A 19,733-nucleotide genomic window follows, 5' to 3' on the forward strand; every position below is an offset into this window, starting at 1 on the left:
CTCTGAGACCCATCCCTTTACATCCAAAGTACACAGGGCAGTTCTGGGCATCTGGGGAGCCTCCAAAATAACTATTGACTCATCAGTGAACAAAGGGTAGGAGGTTGAATGAAGAAGATGGGAGAAAATATAGGGTCGTATTGAGACAGTCCTCATTCTAAAACTGGATTAATTCCCAGGCTTGGCACTAACCAGCTATGTAACCTTGGATATCTTACTTAAACCTCTCTGAAGGAGAGGGGACGAGAATGGAGGGAGGAACACCAGAGAATGGGTTGCCCTAATAGATCATATGTAAGATGATAAGGGCCTAAACCAGGAGAGTGACAGATTCAGCCATCAGAGTAAAGAAAGATAGGGACTTGTTGCTTAGGGAAGGGGTAAAAATCAAACAAGGCTCTGAGATTTCAAGACAGAGTGACCAGAAAAATTAATATGACAGGTAGGAATAATTTACATTAAGAGCATTTTGGGTTTTACATTACTTTGGGTTTAATATCCTTTCATTCTCTTGCTCAGAGATGACTGAATTAGCAACAAAGGACTGAAAAGTAAAGTTAGCACCCACACACCTGTAGTTACCAAATTGTATCATCCGGACAAAGGCAAACTCTTTGTTGTTGTCAATGTTTAGAACCCTGTACCTTGATATCTCTATGAGTGTGTCTGTGTCTTAATTAAAAATCTATATATGTACCTATGTATCCATGTATGTATGTATACATATGTATATGTGTGTACATATATAATTTTAAAATTAAGTCTTTAGTGTTTATAGAAACTGCATTGCCAGAAGTGTGAGGGGGGAACTCATTAGCTGGTTGCTGGAGGCTACCACACCGCATTTTCTTAAGCACATTACAATTACAGGCTTTCCTTTGATAGTATTAAACATCAATGGCTGATAAAAACCAAAAAGAGCATTTATTTCTTTGTGAAAGAAAACAATACAGCTTATTAATCCAAAGCAATCATATCCAAGTCTAATAAAACCCCTGAATACGATTGCCAATTTTTAGGAAAGAGGATCAGGTTGGACTACACCATTAGTAGACAGCAAAATCCAGTATTGTGGGAAACTGTACAAGTCAAATAGCTCAGGTTATTCCACAAATAATTTGTAAGGAAAAGCAAGAGAAAGACAGAAAATCTGTAGATTAATACTTTAAATAACCATAAAAAATTTAAAATGAGCAAAACTAAACTCTATAGTGTCCAGCTATGCAGTGAACACTTGGGAGATAAAACCACAAAGAAACCAAAGAAAGTGATGACTATAAACGTCAAAATAGTAGTTACTTTTGCGGAAAAGGGAAGGGGTACATGGAAGGGCTTCTGAGGTGGCTGGGAAAATTTCATCTTTTTATCTGAGTGATGGTAACAAGAGTGTTCACCTTATACTATTTCACTAACCTACACACTTTTTAACGCAATTACTTCCTTATTTTTTATTTTTTAATTTTGTGGGTACATAGTAGGTGTATATATTTATGAGTTATATGAGATATTTCGATGAAGGCATGCAAAATGAAATAATCACATCAGGGAAAATAGGGTATCCATCACCTCATTCATTTATCCTTTGTGTTTCAAACAACCCAATTATATTCTTTTAATTATTTTAAAATGAACAATCAAATCATTTTTTACTGTAGCTTTATTCTTTCTATTTTTCTGTACCCTTTAACTGTCCCCCTTTCCCACCCCCAACCCCTGAATACCCTTCCCAGCCTCTGGCAATCATCCTTCTATTCTCTGTCTCCATGAGTTCAATTGTTTTAATTTTTAGCTCCCACAAAAGAGAGAGAACATGCAATATTTGACTTTCTGTGCTTGGCTTGTTTCACTTAACATCATAACCTCCAGTTCCATCTATGTTGTTGCAAATGAGAGGATTTTATTCTTTTTATGGCTGAATAGTACTCCATTGTGTATACGTACACTTTCTTTATCCACTCATCTGTTGATTGACACTTAGGTTATTTCCAAATCTTGACTATTGGTGAACAGTGCTGCAACAAACATGGGAGTACAGACATCTCTTTGATATACTGATTTCCTTTCTTTTGGGTACATACCCAGCAGAGGAATTGTTGCATGGTATGGTAGCTCAATTTTTAGTTTTTTTTGAGGAACCTCCAAAGTGTTCTCCATAGTGGTTGTACTAATTTATATCCCTATCAATGGTGGATGAGGGTTCCCTTTTCTCCACATCCTTGCTGCCATTTGGTATTGCCTGTCTTTTGGATGAAAGCCATTTTAGCTGGGGTGAGATTATACCTCATTGTACTTTCGATTTGCATTTCTCTGATGATCAATGATGTTGAGCACCTTTCAATATACCTGTTCACTATGCGTATGTCTTCTTTTGAGAGGTGTCTATTTAAATCTTTTGCCCATTTTTAAATCAGATTATTAGATTTTTTTCTTTTACAGTTCTTTGAGCTCCTTATGTAGTCTGATTATTAATCTCTTGTCAGATGGGTAGTTTGCAAATATTTTCTCCCATTCAGCTGGTTGTCTCTTCACTTTGTTCATTGTTTCCTTTGCTGTGCAGAAGCTTTTTAATTTGATGTGACCCCATTTGTCCATTTTTCCTTTGGCTGTCTGTGCTTGTGGGATATTACTCAAGAAATCTTTGCCCAGACCAATGTACTGGAGGGTTTTCCAGAGGTTTTCACATTAAAGTTTCATAGTTTGTGGTCTTAGATTTAAGTTTTTAATCCATTTTTATTTGTATTTTGTGTATGTTGAGAGATAGGAGTCTAGTTTAATTCTTCTACAGATGGATATCCAGTTTTCCCAGAACCATTTATTGAGCTTTGTCGAAAATGAGTTCACTGTAGGTGTGTGGATTTGTTTCTGGGTTCTCTCTTCTATTTCATTGATCTATGTGTCTGTTTTTATGCCAGTACCATGCTGTTTTGGCTAGTATAGCTCTGTAGTAAAGTTGGAAGTCAGGTAATGTGATTCCTCGTGTTTTGTTCTTTTTGCTTAGGATATGCTTGGCTATTCGGGGTCTCTTGTGGTTCCATATAAATTTTAGGATTGTTATTTCTATTTATGTGAAGAATGTCACTAGTATTTTGGTAAGGATTGCATTGAATGTGTAGATTGCTTTGGGTAATACAGACATTTTAACAATATTGAAGTTTTGGTGTCCTCTTCAGTTTCTTTCATCAGTGTTTTATAGTTTTCATTATAGAGATGTTTTACTCCTTTGGTTAAGTTTATTCCTAGGCATTTTATTTTGTGTGTGGCTCTTGTAAATGGGATTACTTTTCTGTATCTTTTTTCAGATTGTTCCCTGTTGACATACAGAAGTGCTTCAGATTTTTGTGTGTTGATTTTTTATCCTGCAACTTTACTGAGTTTGTTTATCAGCTCTAATAGGTTTCTTGTGGAGTCTTCATGTTTTTCCAAATATAAGATCATATCATCTGCAAACAAGGATAACTTGACTTCTTCCTTTGCAATTTGGATGCCCTTTATTTGTTTCTCTTGTCTGATTGCTCTAGCTAGAACTTCCAGTACTATGTTGAATAACAGTGGTGAAAGTGGACATGGCATCCTTGTCTTGTTCCAGTTCTTACAGGAAAGGCTTTCAGTTTTTCCTCATTCAGTATGATACTAGCTGTAGGTCTGTTGTATATGGCTTTTATTATGTTGAGGTGTGTTCCTTCTATACCCAGTTTTTTGTAGGGCATTTAACATGAAGGGATGTTGAATTTTATTAAATGCTTTTTCAGCATCAATTGAAATGATCACATGGTTTTTGTGCTTCATTCTGTTAATACGATGCATCATAATGATTGATTTGTGTATGTCGAACCATTTTTGCACCCCTGGGATAAAACTCACTTGGACATAATGAATGGATCTTTTTAATGTATCATAGAATATGGTTTGCTAGTATTTTGTTAAGGTTTATTTGTATCAATATTCATCAAAGATATTGGCTTATAGTTTTCTTTTTTTGACGTGTCTTTTGTCTGGTTTTGATATCAAGGTAACACTGACTTTGTAGAATGAGTTTGGAAGTAGTCCCCCCTTTAGTTTTGGAATAGTTTCCATAGGATTTGTATGATGAGGTTTCACCATATTGGCCAGGCTGGTCTTGAACTCCTGACCTCAAGTGATCTGCCTGCTTCGGCCTCCCAAAGTGCTGGGATTACAGGCGTAAGCAACCACGCCTGGCCCTCCTGCTTGGATTTTGATTGTGATTGCATTTAATCTGAAGATCACTTGGGAAAGGAGAACTGACATCTTAACAATATTAAGTCTCCTCAAAAATATCCATAAATAATGATATATTTCTATATTGATTTATTTGTTTTATTCTATTTACTTTGGGTTTAATAGCCTTTTATTCTCTAGCTTTTGTACATAAAAATTTAGATAATCGATGTTAGACCTCTCTTTTTTTCTAATATAAGCATTTAAAATTACAAATTTCTCCCCAAACACCATTTTAACAGCATCTCCAAAATTTGATATGTTATCGTTGAGTTTGAAATATTTCCATTTTTTCTGTAATTTATTTATTTATTTAACCTATTGTTTTACAATATTTGTAGCTTTTTCTAGATATTTAATGTTTCTGTTTTTTAATTAAGTACATTTTTGGTATTCAGAGAACACACTCTGTAAGTCCTATTCAAGTGAGTCCAGATAGCATGAAAGCATACTGTGGTTAGAGAGGAAAAAATGCTTTCATGATTAACTTGAATTTAAAACGTTAAGCTAACAAAATAAGTTATCTTTTTCTATTTGTTCCTTTGAAGTGGTAAGCCCTACTATTGGCTGAAACATTATTCTGGATGTTTCTGTGAGGGTATTTTCTGGATGAGATTAACATTTAAACTTGTGGACTTTGAGTAAAGCAGATTGCTCTGTATAATGTGGGTGGGCCTCATCCAATCAGTTGAAGGCCTTAATAGAACTAAAGACTGACCTCCTCTGAGCAAGAGGGGATTCTGCTGGCAAACAGCCTTCAGACTGGCACTGCAACATCAACTCTCCTTGGGTCTGCAGCCTGCCTGCCTACCCTGCAGATTTTGGGCTTGTCAGTCTCCATAATTGCATGAATCTATTCCATGAGCCTACACACACACACACACACACACACACACCCTATTGGCTCTATTTCTCTGGAGAACCTTGACTAATTCAGACATCTAGTTGTGAAAACCATAGACAAAGAGCCCCTTGCCCCCTTCCCCTAATTCTCCAAATGACTTCAGTGGCCACCTTTTTAAAATATTTGTTTTAAATATTCATATTTTAAAAATTGTAAACATTGCATTTCAAATTGTGCCAGTATCCTGCACACTTTGAGTTACCCATGGGTACTGACTCACTCAGCATCTGTTTTCTTACATAGTTGATAATCACCAGGAGCTGCTAAGAAGCCCAGGTATAAATCCCACAGAAACTGGCTAATAACTGAGCCAAATAGGCATGGAGGAGACAACACAGGCAGATGATCTGTTGTGTAACCATAGACAAGCATCAGATTTCTCATGTGTTAAATGTAGAAAAGAATCTTTACCTTATAGGCTGATGAGGGGTTACATGGGATAGTGCACTGGCTTACGCACCTAGCCTATGCTTGGCACATAGCAGAAAACGACCAAAGCTGAGGTTTTCAGAGGTCTCTAGAGGGCAAATACCATGTCCTCATGGGTATCCTTCCCACCTACCCATCCACTCAAAATTGACACAGATCAGTGGACATGCAATCAATTATCGTAACCGCCTTTCATTGAGTTCCACAGGTGTAAGGACCTATTATTTGTCAAATTTCATTATCCAGGGATAAACATGTTTGACAGGGTGGTATATATTTGTATGTATCTGGTATTATTTTCATATTCTTTTATATTCTTTTTACCATGAACAATGTATCCTGGCAATATTTTACATTAGACATTAGACATGTTAGATATACCTGATCTTTTCAAATGGCTACATAATATTCTATTACACGGATAACTACATTTTATTGACTATAGATGAACATTTTGGTTGTTCTTAGTTTTTGTTTTCCTTTTCTAAAGTAAGCTTACTTTTCACCAGCAAAGTTCGTGCAAAGATCAGGTACTCAATATATTTTTGCCACCTTATACCACTGGTTTTTAGGATCTTCCCTATTAGTTCCTTAGGTAAATCCTTAGATGTGATAAATTTGCCTTCAGAATTATAACACCATTTTCTACCCCCAATAACAGTATAGAGAACTTCCTGTTCATTCACACCCACATAAAACTTGTATTTTCATATTCATACATTCTAATTTTTCAATACATTTTCTTGCCTTATCGGTAAGCTAACCTTTCTTTTATTATTCATTCTTAGCTTATTATTGTTTCAATTTTTTAACATCTAAATTCATTCAGATCTCTTTTTAGGATCGGGAAAATTTATATTATCCTAAAGTATTAACCAATTATCTCGACAGCATGTCTTTACTGTTAAATTGTGAGCTATAACACATCTATTAAAAAGTGCAGTAATCATAAATAAATAATTATAAAACAAACGTCCAGGTAACATATAACCAAACTCGGGTCAAGAAATAGAACTTTACAAGCACCTGTAACCCATCAGGTGATTTTTTTTTACTAATTACAAAATACTACCTTCTTCCCAGAGGTAACCATTATCCTAACTTTTACAATAATTATTTCCTTATTGTTCTTTAGAGTTTTACCACCTATAAATGCCCTTCCAACCATTTACTTTTGCCTGCAGTTTAACTGTATGTAAATTTAATCATACTGCTTTTATTTATTTGGTCTTTATACCACTCAAATTATGTTAGTTATGTCCATCCATGTTTTTATGTATAGATCTAGTTCATTCTCATTGCCATTTACTATATCATTTCATGAATGTAACATATTTATTCATTCTCATCTTTATGGATATTATTTTCAAATTTTTGGTTATTTACAAATAATGTTTCCATTAACATTTATACACATCTCTAATGAGTATTTATTAGAAGTTGGATTGCTGGGTTATAGGTATCCATATCTTCACCTTTAGTAGATAATGCCAAAATATTTTCCAAAGTGATTGCATCATTTACACTCCCAACAGAACATTTCTTTCTGGATACTAGTTTTTTGTGAGTTATATCTGAAATATATTCAAAAGTAGTTTAGAAAGATAAAACGAAACCTGAGTGTATCCACCTTTATGCTGTAACAATTTCAATTTATGGTCAACCTGTTTTTATTCCCACCCACTTCTTTCCTACCATATTATTTCAAAGCAAATTCCAGACAGTATATATTTTCATCTATTGATGTATCAGTATGTATATCTAAAAGATAAGCCCTTTATAAATTTAGCCACAATATCATTATTATACCTAAAAATAACTCCTTGATATCAAATATCTATTCAGTGTTCAAATTTTCATTTGTTCCATAAATTATCATGGTTTCTTTTGTTACATTTGTTTCACTGAGGATCCAACACACATTACCCTTGCTTTATACATCTCTTAATTCTCTTTTAATCCAAAGGTTTCCCATTCATTTTTATAAAATATGCTTTTATTGTGGTAAAATATACATAACTTAAAATTTACCATTTTAACCATGTTTAAGTGTATGGTTCAGTGACATTAAGTACACTCACATTGTTGTGCAACCATCACTACTGTTCGTCTCCAGAACTTTTTCATCTTCCCAAACTGAAACTCTGTACCTTTTAAATAATAACTCCTCATTTTTTTTTGCTTCCCCCAGCCTCTGGCAACTGCTGTTCTACTTTCTGTCTCTATGAATTTGACTACTCTAGGTACCTCATATAAGTGGAAACATAAAATATCAATCCTTTTCTGCCTGGCTTATTTCACTTAACATAATGTCTTCAAGGTTTGTCTATGTTGTAGCATGTATCAGAATTTACTTTCTTTTTAAGGCTGTATAATATCCCATTGTATGTATATACCACACTTTTATTCATTCATCTGTCCATGGACATTTCTTGTTCTGAAATCTACTGTGCTGATATTAATCTAACCATTCCATCTTTCTTATGATTCATGTTTCTATACTATTTCTTTTTTCATTCTTTTACTATTAACCAATGTGTGTCTGTAAAGTGTGTTTCCGCATAAAACCAAATACCCCATATTCTTGCTTATAAGTAGGAGCTAAACATTGAATACATATGAACACAAAGAAAGGAACAACAGATACCAGGGCCTACTTGAGGGTGGAGGGTGGGAGAAGAGTGAGGATCGAAAAAACTACCTATTGGGTACTATGCTTATTAACCTGGGTGACAAAACAATCTATACACCAAACCCCCATGACATGCAATTTAACTATATAAAAAACCTGTACGTGGCCAGGTGCGGTGGCTCATGCCTGTAATCCCAGCACTTTGGGAGGCCAAGGCAGGTGGATCACAAGGTCAGGAGATCGAGACCATTTTGGCTAACACGGTGAACCCCATCTCTACTAAAAATACAAAAAATTAGCCGGGCGTGGTGGCAGGCACTTGTAGTCCCAGCTACTTGGGAGGCTGAGGCAGGAGAATGGCATGAACCCAGGAGGCGGAGCTTGCAGTGAACTGAGATCATGGCACTCAGAAAGACAGAACTGGTAGAATACATAAAGAAATATATGAAAAGAGATTTATTAGGGGAATTGGCTCACTTGATTATGGAGGCTGAGAAGTCCTACAATAGGCTGTCTGCAAGCTGGAGAGTGAGGAAGGCTGATAGTGTGGCTCAATCCAATTCCAAAGACCTCAGACCCATGAAATCCAATGGTATAATTATCAGTCTGAGGTCAAAGGCCTGAGAGCCCCAGGTGGGGTGTATGAGGGTTGTGGGGGGTGGCTGCTGGTGTGGTTCCTGGAGTCCAAAGGTCAGAGAACCTGGAGTTATGGCGTCCAAGGGCAGGAGAAGATGATTTTCCTAGCTCCAGTAGAGAAATGGTGAAAATTCACCTTTCCTCCACCTTTTTGTTCCATTGATCCTTCAGCTGGTTAAATGATGCCCACTCACATTGAGGCTGCCCTCTTCCCCCACTCAATCCACCGATTCACATGTAAATCTCCTCTGGAAATACCCTCACAGGCACACCTGAGGAAGCCCAATCATTTTAATTAAAAGCAAAACCACCTAGTTTTCCCTTTGAGCAGGAGAGAGACTGGCTCAGTGCCCACCGAGGAACTGAGAATAAATAATGCTTTAACAGCTATCTGAGTAACCCTTAATCTAGTCAAGCTGACACCCAAAATCAACCACTACACTCTCCTTTTTTAGCTGGCATGCTTAGGCAATTAATGTTTGATGTAATGATTAATACAATTGGATTTAAAACTAGTATTTTGCTATTTGCTTGCAGAAGTCTCATCTTTTTATTGTTCCTTTTTACCCTTTTTTCGTGCCTTATTAAAAATTAATTGAGATGTGAGGAGCTAGACGTCAGCAAAATGGCAGAACAGGACTTTCCTGCACTCATCCTCCCACAGAAACATCAATTTAAACAACGATCTGGGCACAAAAATACTTTCGCAAGAGCTAAGGAAACCAGTTGGCAGATTACAGCACCTGGGTATAGAACAGAAATAAGAAAAACACACTGAAAAGGATAGGAAGGAAAGTTTTACATTACCCACATCCCCGCTTCCTGAATCCCATGCTGCACAGCTTGGAGGTACCATCCACTTGGGGGAAGGAGAAGGAAGTGAACACCAGACTTTTTCTTGGATCCTAACACTAGGCCCATCCCAGTAATATCCAGCGCTGGACACACCCCCATGGCCCCAGACTCTAGGCCAGTACCTGCAGACTGAGCCTCCAGGCCTGCTTTAGCACTAGTCTGGATCCCACAGCCCCAGGCTCCAGGCCTGCTCTAAAAACTCAGTGTCTAGGCCTGCCCCACTGCCAAACTGACCCCCTGGGCTGCAGGCTTCAGCTTCACCCGCCTCCCCCATCCCTGGTGCCAGACCTGCCCCCACATATTGAGGCTTCAGGCCTGCCCTTGGTACCTGTCAGTCATGTATTAAATGTTTTACACATATTAAATATGTAATTTAGTCCTGAAAACTCTGTGAGATACTTCAAATTATTAGCCTCATTTTACAGACGAAGCGCAAGTTTATACAAAAGCTAAGTAAGTACAATTAATTCAAACTGGGATCTGTCCAATGCCATTCTTCTAACTAATATGCAAAGTCAGGCCGGGCGCGGTGGCTCAAGCCTGTAATCCCAGCACTTTGAGAGGCCGAGACGGGCGGATCACGAGGTCAGGAGATCGAGACCATCCTGGCTAACACGGTGAAACCTCGTCTCTACTACTAAAAAAAAAAAAAAAAAAAAAAAAAAAAAAAAAAATACTAATATGCAAAGTCTTCAACACCTGAATCCTTCCAGCCATTTTGTAACTCTGAGTTTAACCATCTGCATGAAAAGCTGTTCACAGAGGATTCAGGAATTTTTCTCCCCACCAACGAATTTTTTGCCTCTATCACAACTAATCATTCCTTAATAACTGTGACAACGATGCTCTACTCTTTTTAAGGCTTTTTTCTGACCACTGAACTTTTTTCTGGAGTCATTTACATCAAACTGATTAGTGGTAACTTTATATTCATAATGAGCTGCAATCTTCCTAAAAACAACTTATAAGACGTTTACACATCCCCCTTTCTATTGCATATATTCCAAGCTAACAAATCAAGAGCAAATCTACTTAGACAAGTACCCAAATCCTTAGCAACAAAAAGTTTAGTGTGTTGGGTGGCTAAATGTGACTAATTTTTGTTAGTACTACAAGTAACTTTCAATACATCAGTATGGCTAAATAAGGTCATGGAAAACATAAATAGGATGGAGATGTCTAGGGAAAATGAAAAACTATTCTTTTCTGAATGAGAGTGTTGAAAAAAGTTGGGATATTTGGGGTACAGTATTGAAGAAAAAAAGGGTTATGTGTATGGTATATAAACTGGGAGAAAGAGGGCATGATACTGAGCTCAAACTAGTAAAACTTTGTGACTTACGGTTGCGATCTGGAAATCTAAGGGCAAGGTGCTGTAGGATCATGGTCTCAGTGACTCACCTAATAGAAGGACCTCACATGCCCCTTTTGAGGAGCCCCTCAAAAGGGTAGGTTCCAACTGACTTGTACATCTTAAACTTCAAAAAATGTGTCTGCCTCACATGAAAAAATGCTCATCATCACTGGCCATCAGAGAAATGCAAATCAAAACCACAATGAGATACCATCTCACACCAGTTAGAATGGCAATCATTAAAAAGTCAGGAAACAACAGGTGCTGGAGAGGATGTGGAGAAATAGGAACACTTTTACATTGTTGGTGGGATTGTAAACTAGTTCAACCATTATGGAAAACAGTATGGCGATTCCTCAAGGATCTAGAACTAGATGTACCATATGACCCAGCCATCCCATTACTGGGTATATACCCAAAGGATTATAAATCATGCTGCTATAAAGACACATGCACACGTATGTTTATTGCGGCACTATTCACAATAGCAAAGACTTGGAATCAACCCAAATGTCCATCAGTGACAGACTGGATTAAGAAAATGTGGCACATATACACCATGGAATACTATGCAGCCATAAAAAAGGATGAGTTTGTGTCCTTTGTAGGGACATGAATGCAGCTGGAAACCATCATTCTTAGCAAAGTATCACAAGAAGAGAAAACCAAACACTGCATGTTCTCACTCATAGGTGGGAACTGAACAATGAGATCACTTGGACTCAGGAAGGGGAACATCACACACCGGGGCCTTTCATGGGGAGGGGGGAGGGGGGAGGGATTGCATTGGGAGTTATACCTGATGTAAATGACGAGTTGATGGGTGCTGACGAGTTGATGGGTGCAGCACAGCAACATGGCACAAGTATACATATGTAACAAACCTGCACATCATGCACATGTACCCTAGAACTTAAAGTATAATAATAAAAAAAAAAAGTGTCTGCCTAAAGGATCTATATTTATATTATGACTTCAGCAGCAGAAACAGGTGGCTGGCCTTTTTATCCTCCTAACTTGAATCTTTTTTCAAATGTACATATCTTTATCATATTTCTGATTATTAAAAATATATAATAAGTTTATGGAAAAATTGGAAAAGAATAAGAAATTATCAAAACAAAAGTAAGAAGCACAATCTAAATTATTACCTCCTTTTCTAATTCACCCCATTCCCTCCAATCTGGTTTCAAGGATTGAACTGCAAGAGAAATGATGGCTATTGGTGGCTGAGGGGAGATTGGATGGAGGAGACTGCCACTTTTCTTTTCTTATAGCTTAGAAAAGGATAAGTAATCCTCCCTCTCAGCACAACCACAAAAAAAGTAACAATGGTTAATACAACTTTGGGAAAATGCAGCCCCTCCCTGGTAATCAGAGAAAGACAAATTCCGACCACAGGGAGAAGGGGCCACTTTTGACCTCTGGAATTAGCAAAGACAAAAATGAGTGACAGGGCCTGGTGTGGTGGGGGGTGGGAGGTTGGTAAGCCGGTCCACTTCTGCAGCGCTGCTGGTGGGAGGGGAAAGTGGGGACCAGAGATGGGGGAATGACATAATCCTCACGTGATCAGGAGCTGACGTGAACCAAAGTCCTTATATTCCCGGGCTTCTCTCTCCTCTGGGTACCAGCTCCTTTCTGCCCTGCAGACAAGCGTGCCGTGCGTGCTTGTGGCCAAGGGAAGGAAGAGGTAAATTCCTTAAATCCCAGCAGGTTGGAGTGAAAGAACCACTGGACCCCTGGGTCAGTAGTGGGTGAATCTAATGACTGGAATAGGTCCAGGCTTGCTTTCCCAAAACCGCTGCAAAATCGTCGGAGATAATTGTATCTTTTGCAGTAGGGAGTAAGGGGGTAGGTCGAAATCTTTTGAGAGACACCTAGAGATTTAGTGATAGCTTTGAAATAATCGGCTTCTCTCACCCTGGCATACTTTCTTTTTATCCTTCTGGTCTTTCTCCAATTTTGTCAAGAGAAAATTTTAGGCCTGGGGTATGGGTTGGTGGGTGGAGAAAGGCTGAAATCTTGGGATGGAGACAACAGAAATTTAGAGATCATTTGAAAATAGTTCACCTCTCTCAATGCCGGCTTGTGGTGGTGGGGTGGGGCGCGGGACGGTGCGAAGGAGGGAGACGCGGGCCTTGCAAGGCCCAGGCCTGAGGGTGAGGAGTGGGGAGTGGAAACGGAAATCCTGAAGGAAAAGACAGAGACAGGAAGGAGGTACCAGGAGGTAGAAATCCGGGAGGCGATGACGGTGATGATGAGAATCCCAGGTTCAAAATAATAACGTCTGTCTTGTCTCTGGAGCTGGTTGATTCACAGATAGCTCCTTCCTCCCCGCCCCTTCCTTTTTGTTTGCAGGTCCCAGGGTCTGTGTTCACACACATCTGGGGGAAAGAAAAAGAGCAGGAAACTACCCCGCACAGGTCAGTATGACAGAGGCACTTAGACTGAGATCTCTGAGGGTAGGAGTCGGGAAGGGCAAAAGCTAGGCGAAATTTGCGGCTTCGCAGTACATCTCCTTTTCTGCTCCCCCTCTCCCGCCCATTGGAGAGGCCATTAGCCTTGTCTGCTGGGGAAATGGTGGGTTCCTGAAGTGGGAGGGGAGAAAACGGGGAGACGAGAGGGTGGAGGGAGCTGCGACTGACTTATGAGGTCTGGACCTGTGGGGTAGGGATGGGAAAGTATCTTGCCTCAGAGAGAAACTGACAATCCTGTTTCAAAAGTAACGAAGCAATTTATCTCTACATTTTCTCTCTAGAGTTAAGCAGGAAACAACAACAACATCATGCAAAAACCCTGCAAAGAAAACGAAGGAAAGCCAAAGTGCAGCGTGCCAAAGAGGGAGGAAGAACGCCCCTATGGAGAATTTGAACGCCAGCAAACAGAAGGGAATTTTAGACAGAGGCTGCTTCAGTCTCTCGAAGAATTTAAAGAGGACATAGACTATAGGCATTTTAAAGATGAAGAAATGACAAGGGAGGGAGATGAGATGGAAAGGTGTTTGGAAGAGATAAGGGGTCTGAGAAAGAAATTTAGGGCTCTGCATTCTAACCACAGGCATTCTCGGGACCGTCCTTATCCCATTTAATTAATTTCCCTGACAATTCAATTATTTTCTGTTATTAATGTTGCCCCTTTCTGTTTGTCTGCATTTTCTTGATAAATATTTGCTATCATTTTACTCCAGTCCTTTGATGTTGCTGAGATTTACGTATGACTCTTGTCAACATCTCATCTTTTGACCCAATCTTATTCATTTAATAAGAGGTCTCATTCATTTGCATGGAAAAATGCTCATTGTATATTGCAAAGTGAAAATAACGAGTTGCAAAACAGTGTATACATATATGTGTGTATATATGTACACTTTATTTGTACATTTCTATGTGACATAATGCAAAGGAAAGTGTCTGATTTTATTATACACCAAAGGTTAACAGTGAATCTCTGTGTGATCTCTTTTTTCTTTTTTTTTCTTTTTGCCTATCTGCATCTTCTCACTTGCCAAAAAATGAATATATGTTTATATGTGTATATTACTTGTGTCACAAAAAACCCTAAAGTAGACACAGTAAAAGAACTTGTCAATCGCCTTCCGAAGGCAACGAAACACTTAATAAACTCTTAATAACAGAAGCGTAAAAATGAAATGTAAACCTTCAATTACCTCTGGATCTCTTAGCCAGAGGAATAAACTGGTAATTATTACAGATACACATGTTTAAGACTCAGTCTTTTCATAGGGAAAATATTTGCCTCACAGGGCTGCTGTGGGGAGGAAATGAGGCAGTAACCAGCTGTACTCAGTGGGATCTTGTTCCCTGCTGTGTATACAGAACGCCAACCCACTATAGAAGCACCAATAACTTCAAAGAGGGCCTGGCATGATTCAACTTGTACTCCGGAACAAGTCCAGTAGGCAGAGGTGGGGGCTTCCCTATCAGTCCTCTGTTACTGAGCCCTGTCTCCTCCCCTGGGTCCTGCCATGCCGGCCCAACACTGCGCCCCTTCTGCTGGGCCCTATGCTCTCTGCTGGCCCCAGTGCTGCTGATGCACTGCAGTCATTCAGGGCCAAAATCCCACCGAGTTCCCTGGAGTCGTCAGTGGGTTGAACTCTGACTCTTGTCATCTAAAGCTTCTCTATGCTTTATAGTGACATTTAACACAGGTGGGACTTCTCTAGGGTTGCTTGGGCCACAGTGTCTTTCAGAGAGAGCCCTTAGCAAAACAACACCATCTGTTTTCAATCACAAGACCCTTCCTTTCCATAGGAGTCAGATGTGATGAGTCCACTTGGGATTTGGACTGGAGTATAAATCTGAGTCAAAGGCATCATGCTGTATTCAGAGTTGCTGCTCTAAGTCTAAGGAATGAGGCTTTGTCCTCTTGTGAGATAATCTCTTCCTGAAGGCTCCTGGCAGGCCTGACTTGACTGTGTTCAGAATAGTCTTCGGAGACATGTAAATTGCACAATGTGATACAGGAAACAAATCTAAAACCAAATCCCTGCTTTTCATTTTTTTCTCCCCGGAAACATGCAAAAATGCTTCATAAGACTAAGATGTGTGTGTGCGCGCGTATACACACACATAAATGTATATGTGCACGTACATATATAAATATATATGCTTTGTAAGACATGTATACTAATACATATATGTTAAGCTTAATGTATATGCTTTGTGAGACTATATATAAGCATATATAAATATATAGTCTTAATATATATTAGTATATATAATATATAAATGTCTATTACATATTATATATATAATTATATATAAATATATAGTCTTAATATACATTAGTATGTAAGTCTTACAAAGCATATATATGTAAATGTATAGAAATCTAAGCATTATTTCTAAACAGGATTTTTTACATTTTGCATCTCAAAGTAAAAACCACATCATATGGCCGGGCGCGGTGGCTCAAGCCTGTAATCCCAGCACTTTGGGAGGCCGAGACGGGTGGATCACGAGGTCAGGAGATCGAGACCATCCTGGCTAACACGGTGAAACCCCGTCTCTACTAAAAAATACAAAAAACTAGCCGGGCGAGGTGGCGGGCGCCTGTAGTCCCAGCTACTCGGGAGGCTGAGGCAGGAGAATGGTCTAAACCCGGGAGGCGGAGCTTGCAGTGAGCTGAGATCCGGCCACTGCACCCCAGCCTGGGCGACAGAGCAAGACTCTGTCTCAAAAAAAAAAAAAAAAAAAACCACATCATAGTTTTTCATTATACTTCTATTGATTAATCTTATTAACATACAGTGGGTATTTAATAAATGTATACTTAGTTAGAATTATCGTGCCCAGTTTTACTTCTGATTACATTAAGTTGGCAATAACTCCTCTAGAAACTATAACTTATATTTTTAAAAGGAGCCCAGTAAGAAAGGGATTATTCCCCAAATTCAGTCTATAAAATTATTCTAATGTTAAATAACTGGCCCCTCTCAAAAAGTCATCTCCTTATATTATAATCATCTGGAGTGCTTCTAAAATGCAAAACTCTAGCCAGGCATGCTGGTGCACACCTGTAGTCCCAGCTACTGGGGAGGCTGAGGCAGAAGGATCACTTGAGCCCAGGAGTTTGAGGCTGTAGTGTGCAATGATCATGCCTGTGAATAGCCACTGCATTTCAGCCTGGGCAACAGAGTGACACCTCATCTCTTAAAAAAATAAATGCAAAATTCTGACATTTATCTCTCCATATACACACATACACGTGCAAACACACTGAGACAGAATCTCTGTGCACTTGGCCATGGCATCCCATTTTGGGATTCCCATGAAATCATGGTCTCCACTACTTCCTGATAAACATCATAGACCTTGTTTCATCTGGGCTGTACAGAGGGAGTCTTCTTATAATCAAAGACCATACTGGTTAATAATTGATCATTTGGGGCTCCTAAAAAGTAAAATGAGGGTATCATACCCTAAAAATTCTGGAGAGGACATAAATAGGGTACCCGTATAAATAGAGTACCCAAATAAATCTATTTGGAGAATAAACATTATTTAGCTTTACTAGGAGGCAATAAGACAATTCTAAAAAGAAACAATAAAAAGGACAAGATATTGCTACCAAATAGGCAAACAAATGTTTACTTATGATAATTTTATTGCAGATATAAGCATTTTCATACTGAATGAGAGAGTAAATAATGGTATCCATTTTTGTGCTTCTATTCACAATAAGTTCCAAATGCTGTCTATTTTTCATATTCTACGACCTAACTTCTACTGCTTTGAATTTGTCCTAAGAAAGTAATCATAGTGGCCGGGCGCGGTGGCTCACGCCTGTAATCCCAGCACTTTGGGAGGCCGAGGCAGGCGGATCACAAGGTCAGGAGATCGAGACCACGGTGAAACCCCGTCTCTACTAAAAATACAAAAAATTAGCCGGGCGCGGTTGTGGGCGCCTGTAGTCCCAGCTACTCGGGAGGCTGAGGCAGGAAAATGGCGTGAACCCGGGAGGCGGAGCTTGCAGTGAGCCGAGATCGCGCCGCTGCACTCCAGCCTGGGCGACAGAGCGAGACTCCGTCTCAAACAAAAAAAAAAAAAAAAGAAAGTAATCATAGTTATGAGCAAATGTTTAGCTATATGCGTATTTACTTAAGGCTTTTGCGTGTTTGCAAAAAAAATTAACCTAAGAATTGAGCATTATGGACTTTTCAATCAGAAGAAAAATAAACACAGATTCCTACTCCCCAAACACACAAAAATGTATCCAAAGTGGATTAAATATAAAAGTCTGAGAAACAAAAATGAAATATCACAATAAAAATCAAGAAAATAACTTTTATAATCTCGTGATAGTGATTATCTCCTTAAGCAAAAAAGAAACCCAGAGGTTATAAAGGAAAAAATATAAAAGGTACAAGGACAAGAAATAGCCTGAGAAGAAATATTTGTAATACCATGACAGATAATGGGAAAATATCCCTAATATCTCTATAGCTTTTAGAAATGGAAAATGAAAAGATAAACCAGTAAAATATGTGCAGACTATACAACCTAGCACTTCCATTACACTGAATTACTGTAGAGATATATTTACAGATATGCACAGGAAAGCATAGATGATGTTTACTGTGACACTGTTTGTAAGAGCCAAAATATTAAAAACAGACTAAGGTATCAATAGGAAAATAGTCGGGGCCTATCAAGGGTGGGGGGGATTGCATTGGGAGTTATACCTGATGTAAATGACGAGTTGATGGGTGCTGACGAGTTGATGGGTGCAGCACACCAACATGGCACAAGTATACATATGTAACAAACCTGCATGTTATGCACATGTACCCTAGAACTTAAAGTATAATAATAATTAAAAATAAATAAAAATTAAAAAAATAGGAAAATAGTCAAACAAACTGTGGTTCATCTATATCAAGAAAAACTACACAATAGTTAAAAAGAAAGACATTCTTATATTGAAGCATCTCTAGGAATATTGTTGAATAAAGGCAGTAAGATTCCTTTATGATATGATAAACTTTAGTGAAAATGCAAAACGGAGATATATAAATTTCTGAATGGATACCCACCAAACTGGTAAGTATTTAATTGTAAAGAAGAGATCCAAACTGGAGGTGTGTTTAAATCAGTATATTAGGATGGACTAGACTATGCTTAGTTAATTTTTAAAAAATGCAAAATCTGTATTTTGAAAATTGTTCTTTCATGTCATAATTTCAATGAGGGTTATTGGCTCTCATGCATGGCTCTGCTCCATTGCTTTTTTGGGTATCTAACCTGAATTTGTCCTGTAGTCTGGTATTCCAGATGGCATACATGGTTTCCAAGGTTACCAGAAGGATAGCAGAAGGATCACCTGGGGTTGTTTATAAGCTTTAGAAGTGTCGCCGGGCGCGGTGGCTCAAGCCTGTAATCCCAGCACTTTGGGAGGCCGAGACGGGCGGATCACGAGGTCAGGAGATCAAGACCATCCTGGCTAACACGGTGAAACCCCGTCTCTACTAAAAATACAAAAAACTAGCCGGGCGAGGTGGCGGGCGCTTGTAGTCCCAGCTACTCGGGAGGCTGAGGCAGGAGAATGGCGTAAACCCAGGAGGCGGAGCTTGCAGTGAGCTGAGATCTGGCCACTGCACTCCAGCCTGGGCGACAGAGCGAGACTCCGCCTCAAAAAAAAAAAAAAAAAAAAGAAGTGTCTTATGTTACATTCTATAGCCGCAACATATGTGCAAGGGAGGCTAGGAAATGTAAAAGAACACATACTTTTTGACCAAGCAACCTTACTTTCAGGCATCTAATCTATAAAAAGAAAAGTATGTGTACAAGCATGTTCATTGCAGGCAGCATTGCTTTTCGTGGCAAAACATAGGAATAATTTCATGTTAATTAATGGGGAATTGATTGAATAATTTAAGGTACATTTATACTATAGAAGGTAGATTCATTTGCATATGTATTTACTGACCTCTGCCAAGTCTTACAAGACTTCCAAGCTGAAATAAAGGGATACAAGGTATGTAAGCCAAAGTCATATGAGAAAATAAAGAACAACAGTAAGGTAGCTACACAGGAAAATATAAAAGCAAGCAGTATGGCATGTATGGCTTATAACGCCTCTTTTTTTCCTATATGACTCAAAAGACAAATGCATAAAACAATAATTATAAAAGTATGTTAATATGCACACTTGGTAAAAATATATTA

At 38.6% G+C, this 19,733-nt stretch overlaps 1 protein-coding gene across 2 annotated transcripts; it reads left to right on the forward strand.

The window, feature by feature from the left end:
- The first annotated feature begins 12,617 nt into the window (after window positions 1–12,617).
- TCEAL7 (transcription elongation factor A like 7) lies at window positions 12,618–14,760 on the forward strand. Of its 2 annotated transcripts, none has more exons than XM_025373196.1 (3): window positions 12,618–12,736; window positions 13,351–13,469; window positions 13,805–14,760. In XM_025373196.1, exon 3 carries the CDS (start codon window positions 13,832–13,834, stop codon window positions 14,132–14,134), a length of 303 nt encoding a protein of 100 aa, XP_025228981.1. In that variant the 5' UTR covers window positions 12,618–12,736; window positions 13,351–13,469; window positions 13,805–13,831; the 3' UTR covers window positions 14,135–14,760. The 2 variants fall into 2 exon arrangements, with proteins under 2 accessions (XP_025228981.1, XP_025228982.1); XM_025373197.1 differs by having other exon boundaries at window positions 13,405–13,469.
- Window positions 14,761–19,733: the final 4,973 nt, after the last annotated feature.

The sequence above is a fragment of the Theropithecus gelada genome, chromosome X (genome assembly GCF_003255815.1).
Source record: "Theropithecus gelada isolate Dixy chromosome X, Tgel_1.0, whole genome shotgun sequence".
NCBI lineage: Eukaryota > Metazoa > Chordata > Mammalia > Primates > Cercopithecidae > Theropithecus > Theropithecus gelada.